Here is a 23,089-nt window from a genome sequence, read left to right as displayed (position 1 = left end):
AGTATCTGCTACCTGCTGGGAGGGATTGGGGGCAGGAGGAAAAGGGGACGACAGAGGATGAGACGGCTGGATGGCATCACCGACTTGATGGACGTTAAGTCTGAGTGAACTCCAGGAGTTGGTGATGGACAGGGAGGCCTGACGTGCTGCGATTCATGGGGTTGCAAAGAGTCAGACACGACTGAGCGACTGAACTGAACTGAAATGACCTGCTTTAAGGGAGACAGAAAAGCACAAATACAGCTCCTTGATGGAATTCCCTGACTTCACATTTTGTTAGAAATCACCATGCAAAACACACCTTGAGAAGCACGGTATGTTCTAAGCACTATAGTTATGCTCAGAGAGTAATTTGGGTTGGAATAATCTAGGAAGGCTCAGGGAGGAGGTGAGACTTGAACTAAGATTTCTAATGGACTAGGGGAAAAGGGACAGCCTTCCACAAAAGGAAAACAGCTGGGGGCAAAATTCTGAGGCTTGAGAGAAAGCATCCTTGCTTGGAGGGTGCCTGTGGCCCAGGTCTGAAGAAAGGGTTTACTATCACCAGGGTAGGGGGATGGGGGTGAGGAGGTGGGGAGGGAATAAAGGCCTTCAGGTCCGGTCCAGGAATAGAGGGAGAAGGCTAGAGTGAAGAAGGCCTTGGGGGAGCTTGCCACAGGACAGATACCTGACAAGGGCTTTACTTAAGTATTTCTCATTTAGAAAGATATGGAGCAGGTTACTGAAATCCTTGTTTCAAAGCAGAGTTTATGTTGAGACTTTTGATACGTTAAACTGATTAGAATGGACTAGATAGCAAAGATACAGAAGCAATTTCAGCTGTACTTCCTGAAGTAGCCTCATATTTTATCTAGAGCTTCCCTCTGATTGGGAGGGAATTGTTTGTTACAGCACCTTACAAAGCACTAGCAAATGTAAATTTTCCGTATCACAGAAGGGAGAGACTGGGGTTGGAGGTTATAGGGTCTTTCAAACCTCACAACTGATGTCTGACTATAGCACACTTCCTACTTTTTTCTTGGGGAATCCAGCTCTCTTACCTGAACTATAGAGAAGAATTAGGTGTTACATTGGAGAGTTAGCAGTTACACTGCTTTCCTCAACAGCCTAAAAAACTTTCTTGCTCTTTGGAAGATTTTTGAATTGGGGTGGCAGAAAGACCACCTGGACATTTGTGTCTAAAACCTATGTTCTCACTAGTTCTGTACCTGGGAAAACTTCAGTTTTTGTGCCTTTGTTTTTCTAAGGGCAAAACGGGTAATTGAGAAAAAGAGGTTCTCCGTTTGCTTGTGCAGCACCTCCCACTATCATCACCACTTGTGTGCCTTTGAAATCGTGTGTGTGTGTGTGTGTGTTGGGGAGATGCATTTTGTATTGTTACAAGGATTCAGGAGTGTGTGTGTTGGGGTGGGGCGGGGGGTGCGTTTTGTATTGTTAGGATTCAGGAATGCCAAACAAACTAGAGGGCAGAAACCCAGACATCAAATAGACACCAAACGTGCAATACCTGAGGCAGTCCTGAAAACGAGGAAAAGTCTTGCTTCAAATGCCACAGAGCTGCCTTAAGAAACGCTGATGGTTCTGAATGATCCTTCCAACATTAATGTTTGAGGTCTTCATTAAACCCAGAACTAGGAAGGCCACGCCATAGGCCAGGGCTTCACGTGCCGGGTACATACCCCAACTTCACTAATGGTTAACCAACTCATCACTCATGTTTCCACATGTCTTTCACTTCTTGGTTATTCCTTCCTTGGTGCCCATAGCCGTCTTACAATTCTTCCATTTGTTACTTGATTAATGCCTGCTCTCCTCCTGCACTCAGTAGACTCCTTAAGGGCAGGGCCCCAGGAGCTCACTTTTTCTGAATACTCCAGAGGAGACCCAAGGCACAGGTGAAGAACAAGCAACTAGAAAGCGCGCCCCGCCGGCGCGTGACGTCACCCCGCTATTCCCGCCCCGGCAGCCACTCCCTCAACTCTGTCCCTGTTTGTTTCCGGCGTTTCAATAAAGCTCGATTCGGCTAGAAGAAGACCTGTTCTTCCGGGAAAATGGCGACTCCCGCTCGTTCGCCGGAGTCCCCGCCGGCCGCGGATCTGGCGCCAGCTACGGGGGCTGCCGAGGACGCCGAGTGCCCACCGCCTCGCCAGCCTCAGCTCCCGCAGAATGTCCTCGCTGCCCCGCGGCTTCGAGCCCCAAACTCCCGAGGACTTGGGGCAGCGGAGTTTGGCGGAGCTACGGGAAATGTTGAAGCGCCAGGAGAGACTTTTGCGCAACGTGTAAGCTTGGGTCCCGCGAGGTCACCGCAGGGTTCCTCGGGTTCGGCACCCTGGGACGCGCCCCTCCCCGCCCCCATCCCGATCTCTTTCCTGGAAGGTCACCTTGTCTTAGGTCCGTGTCAGGCCCGCGGGCTAGTGGCCGGCCTACAATCACAGAGCTACCGCGTACGGCCCGGGCGCCGGGCGCCTGTGTTTCTGGCTCTCCAGCGTTTCGGCTCCTCATCAGCTTCTCGTTGATTTTATTTACTCAGTGCCTGTGTCGGCCCTCCAAGGGGAGGGTCTGTATCCCAAATCCTTTCGCTCCCTTTACCCCAAATAGTGCCCCAAACACCTAGTCAGTTTCATCTCTACATCCCAATTTTTTTTTTTACAGGAACTGTAGGAAATGGGAAGAGTAGGGTAAAACAGTGGCTTATTAGGCAAAGTATGTTTGATTCACACTTAGCTGTTAGACTTAATGGATTTTAGCAGAGGATCGGTGTAACAATAATGATTTTTTAGGAAGCTTATTTTAGCAGGTTGGTGCAGGATAGTTTGAAGGAATAAGAGGTAGAAGAGACTAGGAGGTATTTTCAGAGAAGTTCCCCAATAAGGGGATTCTAAGAAAGTGAACTAGAAGGGTAGCTGTGGGATTGGGGAGACTAGATCAGGCTTAGGATCATTTGAATATGTGGTTGACAGAGATGGCTGAAGTTTCCAACCTGTATGGAGCACCATTAATAAAAGTAGGAAAGCTGGAGGAGGATAATAGTCTGAGATTGATTTTACTTACTGGAGCTGAGTTAATGGAAAAGTTAATTATATTTGATTGAAAGTTGGAGAAGTGGTCATGAGGCTGGAGAAAGAAGAGAACATTGGGAAAAGACAGACATCTCAACTGGGAGGAATGTTAATAGAACTGGGAGGAATGTTAATAGAATTGGGAGAATCAATGTAGTGTCATAAAGAATAGAGGGTGTGAGCTGTAACCTTCCCTCCACATTTATTGTATGGCTAAAGAAAAGGAAATCAGAAAAGGAACTTTTGCCACTTAGCCAAAGTGGCAAATGATCACGTGGGGACTTCCTGGTAGAGAACTATTTTGACTGTGAGAATGAGTGAGTTAACTTTTTAGTCTCAGGACCGCTTTAACTCTGAAGACTTACAGAACATCTTGAAGAGCTCTTGTCGTATGTGTGTTATATCGACTGATAGTTATTGTCTTAGGAGTTACAAGTGAGAATCTTTAAAACACAAGAATACAGAAACACACACATTCTATTAGCCATCAGAACAATGCTATCATCCATATCATGTGGCCTCTGGAAAACTCCCCTGTACTCATGGTAAGAAAAGGAGAATGAAAATGACAAATAGTACCTTAGTTATTATAAAAAATAGTTTTGACCTTACAGATCCATCCACCTCCCCTCACCAGGAAGGTCTTGGAAATCACACTTTTAGAAACTGATTTGGGGGATGTCTTATATTAATATCATGCTTAAAATACTTTTGCAGAAATTCTAATTGTTAATAGATGAGACAAACGAGACATAGTCCCTAATCATCCTGTAGTCCCTTGTTTTGAGGGGTATTTGGGTAACGATTCTCTTATTTCATTCCTGTTTTGGGGCAGCTGGAAATCAGTTTTTTGACTTAAAGGTCAATTTTTCTCCCTTTGAGAATACTACTGTGTATATCTCAAGTTTAAAAACATGGCTGTATGTAACGTATACCTATTTTTTTCCTTTTGTAGAAAATTCATTTGCAAATTGCCCGACAAAGGTAAAAAGATCTCAGACGCTGTCACCAAACTGAAAGCTGCCATTACAGAACATGAAGAAGTTAGAGGAAGAAGTGAACTCTTTTATCCTGTTAGCTTAGACTGTAAGGAGAGGCAAAAAGCGATTGCAGTTGTTGATGGGGACAGAGATAAGGCCCAGAATTCTGACCAGATACTTGACACTTCATCACCCGTTCCTGGCTGTTCCTCTGTAGCTAACATCACATCATCTCAGACAACTTCACGACAACAGGGACTGGCACATCCGACTCGCGGAGGTGATGCTGAGGCAGCTGAGGCTGAACACACAGTGAGCGAGCACCCAACTTCTAGCAGCAGAGCCCCAGCGCCTTCCTCATCTCAAGCTAGTGAGGGTCTCCCTCAGCATTGTGCCTTAGGTCAAGTGGAGGATCATCCTGGCAGCTCAGACAACCTGTTCATTGATAGATTACAAAGGATCACAATTGCGGATCCGACTGAACACCACTCAGAAGGAAACCAGAGTCCTGAGAACTTGGCCGGCCTCTGGAGTGGGCCGCAGAAGAAGCCTCATTACATGGAAGTGCTGGAAATGCGAGCCAAAAATCCCATGCCCCCGCCACATAAATTTAAAACCAATGTGTAAGTACCATCGGAAACAGGCTTGTCACAGGAGCATAATACTTGTTAAACTCCAAAAACTGGGAGACTGCATTAAGTTCAGTGGACTTGGTGTGAGAACTGCTTGTACTTGGGAATGAGCGTATTGTAGAAGCAGTAAAACAAACATGGCTGGAGTGGAGGATTCCTGCTGAAAAATGCTTTCTTTTTTTAGCCAAGTAATTGAAAAGGTTTTCAGTAGCAGATGGAGCATTAAACTTCAGGATACTTAGGCAAAATTTTATATAAAACATAGAATTAGAGAATTTATTATAATTGTTTCCAGAACCATATTCTTGTACATAGCTCCTCCTCTAACCAGACTATAAGCTAAGAGGAAAACAATTGTAGGAACTGATGGCCTTTCTCAGTAAAAAAATATTTGTGTGCTCACTGTATGTAACAGTAGGTGCTGTGACAAGACGAGAGTAAAGATTCTGTTCCTCATAGAGTGTAGGGTCTAGATGAGGACTCGAGGCTTACACACTTGGAAGAACGTTAAAGTATATAATCATTTTAGGAGGAAGGGAGCTGAGAAAGGGTTAACAAAACAAAACAAGTTTGGGCAGGAGGGGCAAGTGAACTGTACTTCTAAGTTCCTTGTCATAGTTGTTTCTGAGATCTTCAGAAAAAAATCTCTTCAAAAAGTTTTATTTATGTATGTGCAGTTATAACACTCAAATCAGGGAGTAGTTTTATAAGACATTAATATCAGATACAGGGAGCTTCCCTGGTGACTCAGTGGTAAAGAATCCACCTGCCAATGCAGGAGACGCAGGTTCGGTCCCTGGGTCAGGAAGATCCCCTAAAGAAGGAAATGGCAACCCATTCCAGTATTCTTGCCTGGGAAATCTCATGAACACAGGAGCCTGGCAGACTACGGTCCATGTGGTTGCAAAGCCTCTGACACAACTTACCATCTAAACAACAACAACAGATATAAAGTTTAACCACTACTGCTTTTCTTTGAAAAACTGAAAGCTTGTAGTTACAAGTACCTAAACCAATTTTTTTTATTATTATTATAGAGACTTTAAAGTTCAATTGTATCTCACTGTTCATTTTTTTAAACCTCAAAACTATTTGTTCTGCATAGAAAACCAGAACAAATAGTTTTGAGTAGAAAACCAGAAGAGAAGGCAATGGCACCCCACTCCAGTACTCTTGCCTGGAAAATCCCATGGAAGGAGGAGCCTGGAAGGCTGCAGTCCATGGGGTCGCTGAGGGTCGGACACAACTGAATGACTTCACTTTGACTTTTCACTTTCATGCATTGGAGAAGGACATGGCAACCCACTCCAGTGTTCTTGCCTGGAGAATCCCAGGGACAGGGGAGCCTGGTGGGCTGTCGTCTATGGGGTCGCAAAGAGTCGGACACAACTGAAGTGACTTAGCAGCAGCAGAAAATCAGAATTAATTTTTAGTTAGGAATAAAAAGTAATCTTTGATTAAGTAATTACTCATCTTGTGTGTGGTGAGGTATCTTTCCTCACTTCGAGGGAGGCAGAAAACCAAAAGCATTTTCTAGTCAATACATACAACAGAGAATACACTGACCCTGATTCTGTATTGTGGTCCTTTAGCTGGAAGTGGGAGGAGAGGAAGGGAATATCCGTGAAGGTTCCCAAGGGAAGTTTGTGAGCCATAGAGACAGGTGCACTCATCAGAAGAGGCTGGGCTTTGGGGAGCCAGGTGGTAGACAGTTAGAAGTGGCAGGGGATGCAGGTGTCTCTGGGCTGCCTCTTGCATGCTCTTCTGGCTCTTCTGATGCGGGAGGCTGCCTCTCATCTCTTCTAGCCCTAGTCTACCCAGAACTTCAGATTTGCACAGTTCAGTTACCTATGAAACCTGGCGACATGGGGGTGATCTGTGCACCTAAGGTTTGTCCTGTACATAGTAGAACTCACTTCTTCCCAGACTACTTTGTCCCATATTCCCTTAGCCAGTAGTGCCAGCACCTTCTTTCTTCCCCTCCTTTCCATCTCTGCCAGCCATGGGACCTCACAGTGTATTTCCTGGACCTTCATCTCTAATCATCCTTATGTTCATCTTTTCTCCTGTCAAAGTGAAGATGCTCATCACTGTCCTGGCCCGTAGTTGTGGTCTGTCCTGGCCTAGTCTTAACTCTACCAGTCCATCCTGTCCACTGCTGCCAGAGTGCAGTTTGTAGAAGACAAACCTGAACCTGTTATGCAGACTAGAAGCCTTCCATGTGCCTGCACCCAGCCTGCTGCCCCAGCCTTTTCTGTACTCTCCAGCTCCCATGCTGCAGCCCTGTCAGTCCTTACTCTCTGGTGAAATGCCGTCAGAGATCCTATCATTTACACGTTGAATCCATATTATTCCAAGACTCCTCAGATTGCACTCTTTTTGAAGTGTTTCTGCCAGCCATCCTGTCTCCCATTACAACAGGCCATTCCCTTGTCTGTGTTCCAGTGGGCCTGTGCCATAGTACCCATGATATTACATCACACTGAAACTGTTCACAAGTTTAATTCCCTCTGCTAGACAGTAAGCCCCTTCACAGGTGTTTTTGAATGAGAATAGGCTTCAGCTCGATTATAAGCTTTTGGGGGGGCTTCCCAGGTGGCTCAGTGGTAAAGAATCTGCCTGCCAATGCCGGAGACGTGGGAGATGAGGGTTCGATTCCTGGGTGGGGAAGAGCCCCTGGAGGAGGAAATGACAACCCACTCTAGTATTTGAAGAGAGAGGGGAAAGGCAATGAGTCTAGCTATCTGTTAGAGGAATGCATTGTCAAATTACTCTCCAAAAAAGGTGCCAATTTATTTGTTTTTGAGGTAAATATATTTAAAAAGAATGTTTTATCAATGCATGTAAATAGTGGTAAAGGCCTTACTATTACCTTTGTAGAGCAGTTAGCTGACAAGGTTAAAGGCCACTTGTGTTGAATGCTACAAATGTGTGTCTGTGAAAAGGTGGTGTAACATAAGGGTTGCTTCCTGCAGATTACCTTCACAGCCCCGTGATTCATCGAGTGCTTGTCAGGGCAGAGGGTCTCCCGTCTCCTCAGAGGAGAGGCGGCGCAGGGACAGGAAGCATCTTGATGACATCACAGCGGCCCGGCTTCTGCCGCTGCACCACCTGCCGACACAGCTGCTCTCCATTGAGGAGTCGCTGGCACTTCAGAGACAGCAGAAGCAGAGTTATGAGGTATTTAGAGCATGGCTTGTTCCTGTCTGCATGTTGGATGCTGCTTATATGAGTCAGAATTTACTCTAGGCCTTCGGTTTTCACAAAAGCTAGGTTGGCATGGATTTTCAAGGCACCCGTTTTTAAAAGCCAGTTTTCGTCCTCTCAGTTCATTCAGTTATTGCCTAGTTGTAATTAAGCATTGAGGAATTGTTTCTTACCTTGTTTGACCCTAAATGCCTGTCTGAAGTTATTTTTAGGTTGAATTAAACCGTTCAGTTTGGAGTTGGGTTTCCTGGCAGAGCAGTAATAATTCCACTTCAGTCCCACCTACCTGTACTACCCGTGGCCTGAAGGAGGGACATATGAGTTCGAGTGGGTTGGGGGCAGCCTGAGAAAAGTGAGCCAGATGAGGAATGAGCGTTGCGGCTTGCCAGTCAGTCAGTGACACCGTCACTGGGCGTCTGCAAGCACATTGCCACTGTTTAAGATTTACTTAGGCTTTTTATTGCATAGTAATTTTCATGGGAGTTAATTTGGAGAGGGATAATCAGTTTTTAGTATTCTTTGATTTTTCACTGTGGCACTGAAATGTCACTCTCGAGCCTAGAAGCCATGATCTAATCTAGGAAAGAAGACTCTTCCAGTTGGAGGGTCAGCACAGCATTGGTGGTTTTTGACATTTGATGGCTCAAATTGTTCTTCAGGGTTGTCTATGCACATGCACATGCCCACATGCTTGAAAATATTTTCCTGTGTATAACTGTCTCAGTGCCAAGCTGATTGCTCAGCTCTCTTACAGCAGTTGGATATTTCAGTGCACATTGTTTATCAATGGAAGTCTGTTGTCACCCTGTAGCAGGCTGGTAGCTCTCTCCAGCCCTGCCCTGTGATGTCTATGCCTCATTCTCTTGGAGGGCGGTAGAGAACCCAGAAATAAAGGGGCATGCCATTCTAATGAAACCAGTTCTATTCCAGTGACTTCCCATTGAAAAATTGTAGGAAAAGGTATGGGTGTCTAACTTTTTGCTTTTTTGTCTTAAAGGAGATACAAGCCAAGCTCGCAGCACAGAAGCTAGCTGAAAGACTAAATATTAAAATGCAGAGCTATAATCCAGAAGGGGAGTCTTCAAGGAAATACCGAGAAGTAAGGGACGAAGATGATGATCAGTCCTCCGAGGATGAATTCTGAAGATGGACGTTCGGATCATCTCCTAAATCTCTGCCTGTTGAGATCTCATTATCTTACATCAGACTGCCTAACAAGTATCAAGATCAGTGTCAGACATTGTTGAGAGAAAGAATTTTGTAAAGTCACACTAAGGAAACTATCAAAAGAGCCCACTTTCAGATGATAACTTTCATGTGCTCGAAAAGTTGAATATTTGAATATTGTGTTTAATGACACTATATTAAATTTTGGCAGTATGTCCTGTGTTGGTCTGATATTTTAGTATATAGTAAGCACATTTTTTTCTCTAAGCCAAATGAAAGCAGGTGATTAAACTGCTTTTTTCTTTATACTTACCTCTACCAAATAATGTTTATTACATGTCTTAGTGAATTATTTAGTTGTCCCAGGCATCACCTAAAATGAATTATGAAGATATAATTCCCTCTTTTTTTGAAGAACAAAGGGAGAAGTCTAGAGAATTTTGTGCATGTTTGCATGGGGGCTGTTACAGTATTGGACATTAAATACCAAGGAAGACACTCAAAGAAAATGCTTAAATATTTGTTTCTTTCTGTCTTTCCTTAGGAAATATGTTTTCTTTCTTCTCATAAGGAATACGTGGTACTTTTAGTTAATTCTAGAGGGTGGGTGGTCTTTCTAGATGACCAGATTTGCCTGGTTATGGAGTAACATGAGGAACAGGAAAAGTCTTAAGGTGATGGATGTTTGTGAAGGGAATAGCTGTTGGTGGTGGTTTAGTCGCTCAGTTGTGTCCAACTTTTGCGACCCCATGGACTGTAGCCTGCCAGGGTCCTCTGCCCATGGGATTTTCCAGGCAAGATTACTGGAGTGGGTTGCCATTTCCTTCTCCAGGGGATCCTTCTGACCCAGGAATTGAACCTGTGGCTCCTGCATCGCCTGCATTGCAAGCAGATTCTTTACTGCTGAGCTACTGGAGAAGCCCTATCTGTTGTTAGGCTTGGCCTGACTTGACTTCATTGTTCTAGCAGTTGATAGGTTCAATTTGATAAGAGAACCAAAAAAATTTCTGAAGCTACAGTTGGTTTGTTATCAATATATATTGCTTCCCCGCCCCCTCCAAAAGAGACTTATGTAGGCTGCAGAAACCTCAATTTCATGTATGATTTCAAAGGATTATATGGTTGTCTCCAGAGAAATTAACACATATGTTGCCACAGTTTTGTCTAACATGTTGGTGCCTTTAAGCAGTGTTGAAAGAATAAAATATTAATTAGAGCAACCTGAAAATGCTAATGGTGATGTTTTACTGCTGGTTAATTAAATGTAACTTAACTTTGAAGGAGGCTTTGCATATATAAAATTTGAATTAGAATACATTTAGGCAGATATAGGTGTGGTAGGAAGGGCTCAGTTCTGTGTCCTGTCCTTTTGGGAGTAACTTTATCGCCCTTTTGCTTTCCTCCCCTCATAAAGCAAATATAGGAATATCCTGCACAGTTTTGTTATTTTTAGTTTTTAAAACTAATTATAAATGATTTCACATCCTAAAGTTATTTGACGCTCCTTCTTTATTAAAATAGTCATTCAGTTATGTCCAACTCTTTGTGACCTCGAGGACTGTAGCCCGCCAGGCTCCTCTGTCCATGAAATCCTCCAGGCAAGAATACTGGCAAGGGTTGCCATTTCCTTCTCCAGGGGATATTTCCAACCCAGGATTGAACCCAGGTCTCCTGCATTGCAGGCAGATTCTTTACCGTCTGAGTCACCAGAATAAATGTTATTCCTGGAAAACCTGATCATGGGAGGGCTCCCATGCATGTACATGCAGTCCCCTGTAATCCTACCACCCAGAGAAGGCCTCTGTTAATATTTGGGTACAAGGACATATGCAGACTTTTCTATGCATAGCTATACATTTATATTTTCAATAATGCAGTTGTACGCTGGTTAATGTTCTGCTCTATATACTGTTAACATTTCCACATACTAAATATTTCACATTTTAGATAGCTGCAGAATATTCCATTTTATGGGTGTGTCGTAACTTTGAACATCAATTTGTTTCAGGATGTGTTCATTATAATGCAAATTGAAATGATACAATCAACATCTTATGTCACATCTGTAAAAAAGTGACTTATTTCCAAATGGTACCTTTCTAGAAGGAATTGCTAGGTGAAAGTAAATTTTTGAGACTTGATATCCATCACTCGCCACAAAGGCTGTTTTCCTTAATGTTCCCACTAGCAATATATTAAACTATCAGAATTGCAAGTTGCAATTCAAAATATTTGCCAATAATTCCAGAAAAGGGCTTCCTTTAAAATGTATTTCTTTGATTATAAATGAAGATTTGAGCGTCTTGTCATGTTTATTGACCATTTTCATTCATTGTTTTGAGCATTGCTTCTTCATATCTTTCCTATATTCTCTTGGTGAGTTTGCCAATTTTATTGGTTTATAAATTACTTTATGAATTAAGATGTCTTCTTGTCATGTGTTATTACTGTTTTCAACATGTGACTTGCCTTCTAATATAGTTGGTGGTGTTTCTGTGTAGTTGTTTTCTTAGCATCTGCCTTTTGCAGATGTGCTGTGTGTATGAGTGTGTGCTCAGCTGTGTCCAGCTCTTTGTGACTCCATGAACTTTAGCCCGCCAGGCTGCTCCACCCCTGGGATTTCCCAGGCAAGAATAGTGGAGTGGGTTGCCATTTCCTACTCCAGGGGGTTTTCCTGACCCAGGGATCGGACCTGAGCCTCATGTCTCTTGTGTTGGTGGGTGCATTCTTTACCACTAGTGCCACCTCGGAAGCCCATGCAGGTGTGCTAGGGCATGCTTTCCCTACCCCAAGGATTGGTACAGATTTATCCTTATTTTCTTTTGGTACTTGAAAAAATTTCACTTTTATACTTTAATTAAGAAGGAAATTTTTAATCCATCTCAAACTTGGGAATATTGTATGAGGTGAGATTTAGTTTTCTAAAAATTTGCATTGTACTGGTATAGAATATTAAATTCCTGTGTATCTTTTGTGTCTTGGACCTGGGCCTTCTAGTTTTTCCACACTATTTAAATAAGTATAGTTCTAGTCAGTTGTATGTTTGGTAGTATGAGTTCTTTCTCATTCATTTAAATTTTGTGAAATATACAAGAAGTACATAAAACAGGTGTGCAGTTTAATAGATGAAGCAAACAGCTATGTAATCACAAACCAGAGGCTCAAAAGCCACTGCCAGCACTCCAAAATCTCCCTGTGTGTTCCTTCCAGCTTCCCCGTTGTCCTCCAGAGGAAACTCCTAGCCTGACTTTATGGCAATACTTCTCTTTTAAAAAATGGTTTTACTTGTTATGTGTATAACAATATTTTTTGTTTTCCCTACTTTTGACTTAAAAAACTGGACTCACTCTGCATGTTGTGTCTAGTGCCTTTCACTAAACACTTACACAATGCACGCTGTGTGTCGGTGTGATTTACTCATTTTCATTACTGTGTGATATGCCATTTCATTAGTGCCACTTTATTTTCCTGAGATGGGCACCTCTATGATGTTTTCAGTTCAGGGCTATTACAAGCAATGCTGCAATGAACATGTTTGTGCACATAAACATTACTGTAGGGCATTTACCTAGGAGTTTAACTGCTGGATTATGAGCTAGGTATATCTTTAACATTTAATATCCTTCCCCTCATCCCTCACTGTGTATGAGAGTTCCAGCTGAACACTTGATGTTGCCAGACTTTACTTTTAGCGTGTGATTTTTTATACAGACAGTCACTGTGCTTTTATTTTGCATTTCTCTAATTAGAAACAGCCTTTGAGCATCTTCCACATGTTTACTGGTCACTGGATTTCTTCTTTTGAAAAGAGCCCATTCAGAACCTGTCTCTGTTGTATGTGTGTCCGCTATCTTACTTACTGATTTGTATACATTCTTCGTACTAATGGTTATTGAGTTTGTTGTAAATATCCTCTCCTCTGGTTATTTTTCATTGTCTTCATGGTTTTTTGATGAATAAAAACTCTTCATTTTAATGACAAATATATTCATCTTTTATGTCTAGTGTCCTTTGTATCTTTTCTTGAGGAATGTTTTCCTACCCTGAAGTCATGAAAATACTATCTTTAAAATCTTTTCATTTAAATAATGTTTTTAATTTTGCCTTTCTTACTGTGTTATGTTTGACTTCCTGTGGGAGGTACCTGTGACTGTGTGAGGAAGGGTCCTTCTGTGTAGCCACTCATCTGGCACTGTGCAGTGCCCTCCTGCCATGCAGTAAGCACCAGTCTATGCCATGCATAGAGTATATTTCTGTGATCCACTCTGGGTCCTCTCCATTTCTCCAGTCTAATATTATGCCACTTTATTTGTGATAGCTTTATGATAAGGCTGGTGTAAAGCCTGTCATCATGTTCGGGAGTAGCTTGACTGTTTTTGGGCCTTTGCATTTTAAATTTTATTTATTTGGAAAGAGAAACAAAGTAACTTATTTCCTTGTTTCTTTTTGCTTTTTGTAATTATTACCAAAAGATAATTTGCAATTAGATCATTTTTAAATTTAAATTTTAGAATCAGCTTGCCATGTTACATAAAAGGAAGCAACATAGTGCAAATCTCACTGGTAGTACACATCTCACTGGTAGTACAAATCTCCATTCATTTTCAAAAAATGCTTGATATTCTGATATTTTTATTTCTGTATTTTGAGACACAGGAGATCTGAACCTTTGCCATTCATAAACTAAATCACTCTTTCAACTAGGCCATTACTTTTAGTCTATACAAGTTAAATAGAAAATTCACAAGACTTTTTTATAGTGTGAATACCTAAAGTATTGTGTAGTTTTGCAAGAAAGAATTTTTTAAAAAGATATCAAAGTTCGGTTTAAACCAGGAAAAATTAAGTGAGTCTGTAGTCATGAACTCTTACCTTCGATTTTCAAGGGATTATGTTAAGAGAAGAAAGTTAAGTGCTAAAGTTTGGGGCTTTACTTGCTCTGGGGAAGAGGTTAGGAGGATTAATCACATTATATAATAGTCATCTATAGGGTAATTTTCATTTTCATAGGACCTGGCTCTGATCCATATCACATTCTCTGGGGAGCCAGGAGCTGTTGAGTCAAGGGCGAGGTAGATACCTTGTGGGATTATCTCTGTTTCCTGTAATAGGGATGTTGAAGTCATTTGCTCAAGGGCACTCAGAGGCAGCCAAGAAAAGAACCCAGTGCTCAAAATTTCTGGGCGCTGGAGCACATGGCCTTGCACATGAATACCACAAATCAAGGTTATGTATGGGCTTTAAAAAGTGCTAATGCTAAGCAAGAGCTCAGGTTACTCTAGGGGTATTTGTCCTGTCTCTATGACTTAAACTACAAAAGAGATTTTTTTCCTTCTGATAATTTTTGCATTTGGAATGTTTTATGTTTAAGCATCTTATCACTGTGTGACCATTTTGGCCACTGATGGTATCTTGATCCTTTCCTCCTCATTGGTAGTTGGTTCATAAACCTTTATCAAAGAAAAGATGTGAGAGAAAATGACATCAGATATCATGGTCTTTATTTAGAGGACCAGGTAAGCCTGGCAGGTGACCCTTTGCAGGCTTTGTGATAATTTATAACACTAAAAGGAAGTAAAGTTGTTTAAAAAGAAAAGATTATGTCTGTGTAGGAGAAGTGGAGCATGCCTATGCTAAATAAAAGAGAGTTCCATATCCCGCTTTTATGAGGAGCCTATAGAGTCATCTACAAAATACGGCAAATGGCGTTATTGACTAGCTGTATGACAGGGAGGGGAAACTCACAGCTATTATTTTAATTTCTGGCTAAAGTGAGGAAGCTTTGATACAGGGCTGATGAAATCAACCTCGTGTTGGATAATACTGAACTAGAGCCAGACCACAAATCAGAAGCGATTCTGAAAGCACAGCATAAAAGCCTGAACAATTAAATATGATCTATTACTTCCCAGATGATTTTAGAAAACTTGGAATTAAAAAAAGGCCAAAAAGAGGCTAAGCCACTGGAATAGCATTAGATTATTAGATTTAGGATTTAAATGCCACTATTTCCTTTGAATCCAGTGGGAAGTTCTGTCCTCTCCTGACTATTTAGTCTGTAAGATGAGGTCACTGACCCCTTATCTAATGTATGGGGTATGTTTTGAGAGAACAAAATTTCAAAGTGTGGTCTTTATAGAACACTTTGAGGTCTAAAAGGGAGTCTATATGAAAACCTTATTGTAACGATGGTAACAATTACGACTGAAGTAGTTTAGGAGGTTCCTTTTGGCATCTGAAGCAAAATGTTTTAAAATCACCACCATATGAAGCTTTTAATTTAGTGTTAAAATTAACTGAAAACAATAGAGACTCCCTAAAAAGCTATTTTGACAAGGGGAAATTAGGACATTGAGCTAAGGAGAGACCCAGTTTCGTATGGAAAAACTTCACATTATTAAAGCAAAAGAATGAGAATTGTAAATCAGGTCCTTGGAGTATACAAAAAGCTCTTTGAAAGATGGAGACTCAGCTTGGTGCTTATAAACTCTGTCTGAAAATATTGCTAGTAAATACAGCAGTTCTCTCAATCAGTACCACATATATTTGTATGGAGTTAAATAGCCCTTCCAGTGCTTGTGTTGTAAAAATGAAAGTATATCTTCTATTGATTACTTAGATTTTTTAAATAAAGATTTCTCCCCTTCAGCTATGCTTGTGTGTGCTTAGTCACTCAGTCATGTCCACCTCTTTGTGATACAATGGGCTGTAACCCACCAGGCTCCTTTGTCCATGGGGACTCTCTAGGCAAGAACACTGGAGTGGGTTGCCATGCCCTCCTCCAGGGGATCTTCCCGACCCACGGATCTAACCCAGGTCTCCCGCATTGCAGGCGGATTCTTGAACATCTGAACCATCTCAGCTACACTTAGCAGGGTTCAAATGAAGCACATTAGGAAACTGTGACTGGCAATAGAAGGCAAATCTTATCACAAATTAACATCTTTAGTAGGAACAAAAATTAGGCATTCTTTTTCCATATCTCATAACTGGGGAAATTGAGGCACAGAGAGGCGTGGAGAGTTGCCTATGGTTGTGCAGGTGCTTCTGACAGAACCAATTCTTTCTGCACTACCCATGCTGTTTGCTTAATGTGGAGCCTGTGCCTTGCATGCTAAGTTGCTTCAATCGTGTCTGACTCTTTGCGATCCTATAGACTGTAGCCCACCAGACTCCTCTGTCCATGGGATTTTCCGGGCAAGAATACTGGAGTGGGTTACCATTTCTTACTACAGGAGATCTTCCTGACCCAGGGATTGAACCCATGTCTCTTGTGTCTCCTGCATTGGCAGGCAGATTCTTTTCCACCAGTGCCACCTGGGAAACCCAGTGTGGAGTCTACTCATAATTAATTCCTTAGCACATATGTGTAAAATTCTAGAAAAAGCACAATGCCAGAAACGTATTTTCTAAAACTATAGGCATCTTTAATTTCTTTACTGTAGTCTTAACTATGGCAACTAGGCTACATGACTATGACTACATAACTATGACTACAATTTTCTTGAAATAAAATGGATAATATATAAAAAAATAAACTAAAAATAGGTAATTTACTTATCATTATTTATAAGGGTTATCCTATTTTTCCTTTTCACCATGTAACTTGGTCTGTTCTGAATGTCTCCACTCTCACACTCCTCTTCTTTTAGTCATCAGAAGCTTGACTTTCACTGGCTTATCAAACCTCTCACCAGTCCCTCTGTGAAATCTCAGTTTGGGGTTTGACTGTCATTGCTGGTTAATCAACACCATTAATAAAAATGCCAGGAAGTCAAATGGCTTCTATGAAGCAGATGAACTTGAGAAAATTAAACCTTCTTTGAGAATTCTTTTTTAAAAATTGATGTATAATTAACATAACATGAAATTAGTTTCAGGCATACAACAATGTCCAAAGTCCCTTGGACAGCAAGAAGATCAAACCAGTCAATCCTAAAGGAAATCAACCTTGAATATTCACTGGAAGGACTGATGCTGAAACTCGAATACTTTGGCCACCTGATGTGAAGAGCCAACTCATTGGAAAAGACCCTGATGCTGGGAAGGATTGAGAGCAGAAGGAGAAGGGAGCAACAGAGGATGAGATGGTTGGATGATATCATTGACTCAATGCTCATGAGTTTGAGCAGACTCCGGGAGATAGTGAAGGACAGGGAAGCCTGGAATGCTGCAGTCCATGGGGTCACGAAGAGTTGGACATGACTTAACAAATGAATAATGACTCAATATTTGTATACATGGTCAAATGATTACCACATTAAGTCTAATTAACATCCATCTCAGGCTTCCCCAGTGGCTCAGCTGATTAAGAATCCGCCTGCCAATGCAGGAGATGCAGGTTTGAGCCCTGTGTAAGGAAGATCCCCCCAGAGAAGGAAATGGCAACTCCTTCAGTATTCTTGCTTGGAAAATTCCATGGACAGAGGAGCCTGGTGGGCTATAGTCCATGGGGTCGCAAAGAGCTGGACATGACTGAGCACACATGCGCACACACACACAACATCAATTTCTGTATACGATTGCAAAAAGTTTTTTGTGTACAATGAGAATTTTGAGGATTTACTTTTTAAGGATCTTTCAAATATGCAATACAGTATTATTAACTATAGTCATCATGCTGTATATTACATTCCTATGATTTATTTACAAGTTTAAGTTTGTAACTTTTGATTCCATTAACCCATTTAATCTCCTTCTCCCTTAAATTCTATTTGAATTAAGATATTAATAAAGTGTCTGTGACTACAACAAGGAGTCAGCTAAATTTTGCACTTCTTGATTCTCTCTGACTCTCTGGGAACAAGGAGGAATTCTCAGAGCTTCCTAAATCTTTTGGCCCTTCAGTCCTTTGGCAGGCAGGCTGTCTGTACCTCCCTTATGTACTGCTGAGCCATCTCTGTGATCAATACCTTCAACGAAGTGGTCAGATATGGAATGGAGGAAAGAGTCCTCCTTGCCTGACTGGTAAAGTCTCTGGTTTTGTTAGTCTTGTTGCTAATTATCATTTCTCAGATGGCCCCTTGCATCTGGCTTTTTAATCATACAAAATAATGGTTTAGTTTGCTGTCCAGGGGTGTGATTGGCCTTGCTCTTCATAGCACCCACTGCTTGATCTTATCCAGAGAGGAAGTCTAGATGGCTGTGGATTACGTACAGGTCTCAGTGTTCAAGAAGTAACTCCACTTGGCCTTTATCTTCTCTGAAGACAACACAATGAGATCCTCATTAGTATGGGGGTTCCTCAGATAATTTACAAGCTAAAGGAAACCATTTTGACTTTGGAACTTTGTTATAGTAACATAGTACCTAGCGTACTTCACAACTGGTGGAGACTCATGGTATGTCTTGATATGTCCCTGGACTAGCAATACTCTCGACAATGACCTTGATGTTCTGTGCCATTTCTCCAGTATGAAAGGTGTATTTCAAAATGGAAAATTTCAGATTTGCAAATTGGCAGGTCAAACGTAGCTCTTGGATAATGATGGATGGGGTTCAGGGTCAGTGTCTTTTCCCTCCTCCAATCTAGCTGCCATGGTTTCCTCTAGTGCAAAAACCTGTTTATCTGTCAGAGTTCTATGTTAGAATATACATTTTCTTGAAGATAGCAAAATGTCAATAAACTCATTAATTGATCTCTCAGTGGATGTACATTTATTAGATGGCTTTTTCTTGGAGGAAAGTAGAACTTAAGGGAGTGGAAGAGGAAACAGGCAAGTTTTGAGGAAGGGAAGAGAGGAAAAGGAAAATGGAGAAGGGCAGGATGGAAGGGAGGCCTGCATGGCCTCTGAAGAGTTGAGGGGTAGCACGAAGTGTAAATTGGAAGAGTGGTGTCTTTCACTGTCTTCAACTCCTCTCCTCCCATTTTCTCGTGAACCCACTCCAATCAAGGGTCTACTCACAAAGTTCTCCCAAAAAAACTTGTTGAAGCTACCAGGGGCCTTCATGTTGCTAATTCAGCATGAGTCATGAAACACTGAAATGCTCAAGGTTCTCTCCTTGAGTCTCTTCTCTGCCTATGCTCACTCCTTTGGTGATCTCATCCTGCCTTGTTGTTTTAAGGCCTGTTGATATATCATGACCCCCAAGCTCTTATCTCCAGCTCTGAATTGCACACTCATATTCTGCTGCAACAAGAGTGCTCTGGGTGAGTCCTGGACTCTCGGGTGAGGAATCAGAATACATTGGTTGTGGTGTTAGTTTTGCTCTTAACACAATGAATATTTTTGGCCAAGTTGCTTAACTTTTTGGGTCTTGAGTGTTCCAGTTTCTAAAATGAGGGTTGTTGCTGTTGAGTCACTAAATTTTGTCTGACTCTTTACTACCCCATGGACTGAAACATGCCAGGCTTCCCTGACTTTCACTATTTCCTGGAGTTTGCTCAAGTTCATGTCCATTGAGTTGGTGATGCTATCTAACCTCATTTTTACAGTATGTAAAGGCAAAAATAAAGGAGTTGGCAACAAACAAAAGTCCAGGATCCAACAGCTTCACAGGTGAATTCTATCAAACATTTAGAAAAGAGTTAACACCTATCATTCTGAAACTGTTCCAAAAAACTGCAGAGGAAGAAAAACTTCCAAACTCATTCTATGAGGCCACCATCACCCTGATCAAAATCAGACAAAGATACCACAAAAAAGGAAAGTTACAGACCAATATCACTGATGAACATAGATACAAAAATCCTCAATAAAACACTAGAAATCCGAATCCAACACACATTAAAAAGATCATACACCATGGTCAAATGGGATTCAAACCAGGGATGCAAGGATTTCTCAATATCTGCAAACCAAACACTGTGATACACCACATCAACAAACCGAAGAATAAAATGAGGGAGGTGGAAAGGGTCAGCATCTCCCCAAATGCATGTCTTATAACAGAAATCTTGAGGAAAGTGGGATTTGGTGGCCCAGGGAGGTAGCGTGCTCTGTTGCCTGATTGTTGTGGGGTCTCCTACCTTTTGTCCCTGCTTCTACCTTTGTCCCTGTCACAGAGGTGTCACAATACAGCAGCCAGAATGAGTTTTAAAGTCATCATCAGATCAAGTCATTTTTCTGCCCCATGCCTTCTCCAGTGGCTCTCAACTCAGAAAAGAAGCAAAATTCCTTTTGGTAACCCACACAACTGCACATGACCCCACCCTCAGTAACTGACAGGGGCACCCAGGCCTCCTTGCTGGTGCCCTAAAGTGTACAGAGCACTTCTACCTAAGGGCCTTCACACAGCTATTCTCTCTGCCTTGACACTATGGGCCTGGCTCCTCATTTCCTATGAGTATCTCCCCAAATATCTCCTGATTAGGGAAGCCAATGAGCATAAAATGGCCCCCTTAGCTGCTTTTTCTTTCCTCCATAGAATTGTGTGTGTTCCTGTTTGCTTATGGCCTGACTTATCCCACTAGAGTATGAGGGTAGGGATTTTTATTTGTTTGGTTTATTGCTATCTCCCCAGGGACCCAGAACCATACCAGACACAGTGGGCACTCAGTAGTATCTTGTAACTGAATGAGAGAGCAAATGAACGAAGTGAGGGGAGAAAATGAGCAGATGGAGGTGGAAGCAGGGGGCTTGGAAGCCACCCTCTGCACAAGCCTGAGGGCCCCCTTGCTCCTGCGTGTGATCCTGATGCCAACACCCCGGGGTCACGTGTTGTATAGGTCTGGGCTTCACATCTGTGGTCTCACTTGCTTCTCATCCATGTCCTGGGAGGGAAGTAGGATCATTCCAGCGTTTTCCAGAGAAGGAAACGGAGGGTCAGCGAGGAAGAGACTTTCTCAAGGTCACACACTGTAAAGGCCTGCTTCTGTTTTTCTCTAAGTGCCTTTCTCAGTTTCCCATGCTGCCTCGCCTGTGTGCTCTGCTTGCTGGGATTCCAGACAGCCAGTGCCCTGCATTCCTGGGGGACTATTGAGGATGGGCGGGGGGAGAAGTGCGATCCTGTCACCAAGCCTTACACCGCCAGGGTGGACCTTTCCCTTGGTCTTGACATCAGAGCTGCGACAGGCTGTGCCTTCACAGACATTTTCCTTAATAAGAAGAGATGACAATGACAGTGGGGAACAGGGGGCAAAGAACATAAGCATGGCCCAGGCGACAGTTCTTCTGTGGTTCATTCCTGTCCAGGTCTTGAATCCTACCTTCTAAAGCTACCATCTCCCCGGAGGGCTGTGTGGCACTTTGACACCAGCCTGAGCCAGCAGCTCAGACTCGCCACTTACTCCTAGGATAACGCTGCTTAACAGCTGTAAGCCTCTTTGTCTGAAAAGGGAGACTAATAGGAATATTGTCACAGTCAGAGGCTTATGGTGAGGATGAGATAGTCCTAAGTTTACAACAACTGTTAGCTCTTCTTCCTGCATCCAGCCTGTCTCTCTGAGGAGAGATCTGTCCAAACACCTGTCCTCCACCCTCTGAGTCACTGCCTTGCAGAAGAGAACCGAAGAGCCAGGCTGCCAAGCTGAGCCCTCCCAAGGGGCATGGCTTTGCCCTCTGTCCTCAGAAGTGATGCTAACTTCACACATCAAGAGGCAGGAGCATTCAAAAAGAACTAGACTTTCTTCAGTGATTGGGGTTGTTCTGATGCATCATGGTTCTTAAGGTTGGGAGCCAGGTGTAGAAACTGGTCCAGGAGGAGACCAGAATTAAAGGGATGATAAGATAAACACTCGGCTTTGGAGTTGTCCCTGTCGGGGTCCTTGCAGACATGTCTAGTGGACCGCTGGAAAGCAAGCTTAATCCTTGGGAAGTTGGTTGTCCTGGAGGCCAAGGATGAGGCCCTTCCATATATAGAGGGTTGTTGGAACCCATAGAGTCTATGCCCAGAGAGAGTGCAGAGCAGGAAGAGAAAGGACCAGTGACAGAACTGTGGGAAGCACCGAAGAGCAGGGAAGGGCCGGGCCTGACAGGCAGCAGCCTCTAAGTGGACTCAAATTCTGCCCTCACAGATCTTGTGGAACTGACACGTGTATAAATAATTCTTATCCAAAGTATACAGGGCTGGGACTTCCTGGATGGTCCAGTGGCTAAGACTCTGCTCTCCCCATGCAGGGGGCCTGGGTTCAATCCCTGACTGGGGAACTATTATAGATTATGCTGCAAATAAGAGTTTGCATGCTGCAACTTTAAGATCCTGTGTGCCACAACTGAGAACCCAGTGCAGCCAAATAAATAAATATTTTTAAAAAGACACAACAAAGTATATAGGGCTAAGTGACTAAGAGAGACCAAGGACCTTTCAGACAAGAGGGCCAGGAAAACTCTGTGAAGGAGGGAGTTCGAACTAGGCTTTGACCCTTGGGTGGGGTGGGGACTGGCGGGATGGGGAGATGGTTAGATGTAGCACTAGAAAAGTCCAGGAGGCAGGAAAATTCAGAACAGTCAGAGAAACTGTGAGAAGGTGGTTAATATCTGGCCAGAAGAACTCATGAGAGTTGGACCATAAAGAAGGCTGAGTGCCAAAGAATTGATGCTTTCAAACTGTGATGCTGGAGAAGACTCTTGAGAGTCCCTAGGACAGCAAGGAGATCATACCAGTCAATCCTAGAGGAAACCAACCATGAATATTCATTGGAAGGACTGATGCTGAAGCTGAAGCTCCAAGACTGTGGCCACCTGATGAGCCGACATGTTGGAAAAGACTCTGATGCTGGGAAAGATTGAAGGCAGAAGGAGAAGGGGGTGACAGAGGATAAGATGGTTGGGTAGCATTATTGACTTAATGGACATGAGTCTGAGCAAACTCTGGGGAGATAGTGAAGGACAGGGAAGCCTGGTGTGCTGCAGTCTTTATAGGGTTGCAAAGAGTTGGACACGACTTAGCAACTAAGCAACAACAGAGGAACTCATGGAACAATGCAGAATTGGAGTCAAATTTAAAGGAATTAAAAATATGAGTCACAGAGAGAAGTTTGGGGAGACTTTGAAATGAACACTATTGTTGCTGACACTGAGGTGATTTAATGGGCAGGACATTGATTAGGCAGCTTCCTGAAAGAAGCACCTGTGGAAGGGACGAGAAGGACACAGGGTGAGTT

The 23,089-nt window shown here is 42.7% G+C and overlaps 1 protein-coding gene and 1 long non-coding RNA gene across 2 annotated transcripts in view; one reads left to right on the top strand and one right to left on the bottom strand.

Annotated features, from left to right (window-relative positions):
• LOC129621416 (uncharacterized) overlaps positions 1 to 1,930 on the bottom strand; it is a 36,055-nt gene extending 34,125 nt beyond the window's left edge. Inside the window, exon 1 of the long non-coding RNA XR_008699346.1 lies at positions 1,508 to 1,930. This is a non-coding gene — a long non-coding RNA (uncharacterized LOC129621416). The remainder of the gene's footprint in view (positions 1 to 1,507) is intronic.
• Positions 1,931 to 2,024: 94 nt separating this feature from the next.
• Positions 2,025 to 9,258, top strand: POLR2M (RNA polymerase II subunit M). The gene is made up of 4 exons (XM_055537833.1): positions 2,025 to 2,279; positions 4,015 to 4,662; positions 7,647 to 7,851; positions 8,876 to 9,258. Exons 1-4 carry the CDS (start codon positions 2,167 to 2,169, stop codon positions 9,020 to 9,022), a joined length of 1,113 nt encoding a protein of 370 aa, XP_055393808.1. The 5' UTR covers positions 2,025 to 2,166; the 3' UTR covers positions 9,023 to 9,258.
• Positions 9,259 to 23,089: the final 13,831 nt, after the last annotated feature.

This window comes from Bubalus kerabau, chromosome 10, assembly GCF_029407905.1.
Source record: "Bubalus kerabau isolate K-KA32 ecotype Philippines breed swamp buffalo chromosome 10, PCC_UOA_SB_1v2, whole genome shotgun sequence".
NCBI classification, from domain to species: domain Eukaryota; kingdom Metazoa; phylum Chordata; class Mammalia; order Artiodactyla; family Bovidae; genus Bubalus; species Bubalus kerabau.
Note: the sequence above shows the minus strand (reverse complement) of the source record. Positions and strands in the feature narration are given on the sequence as shown.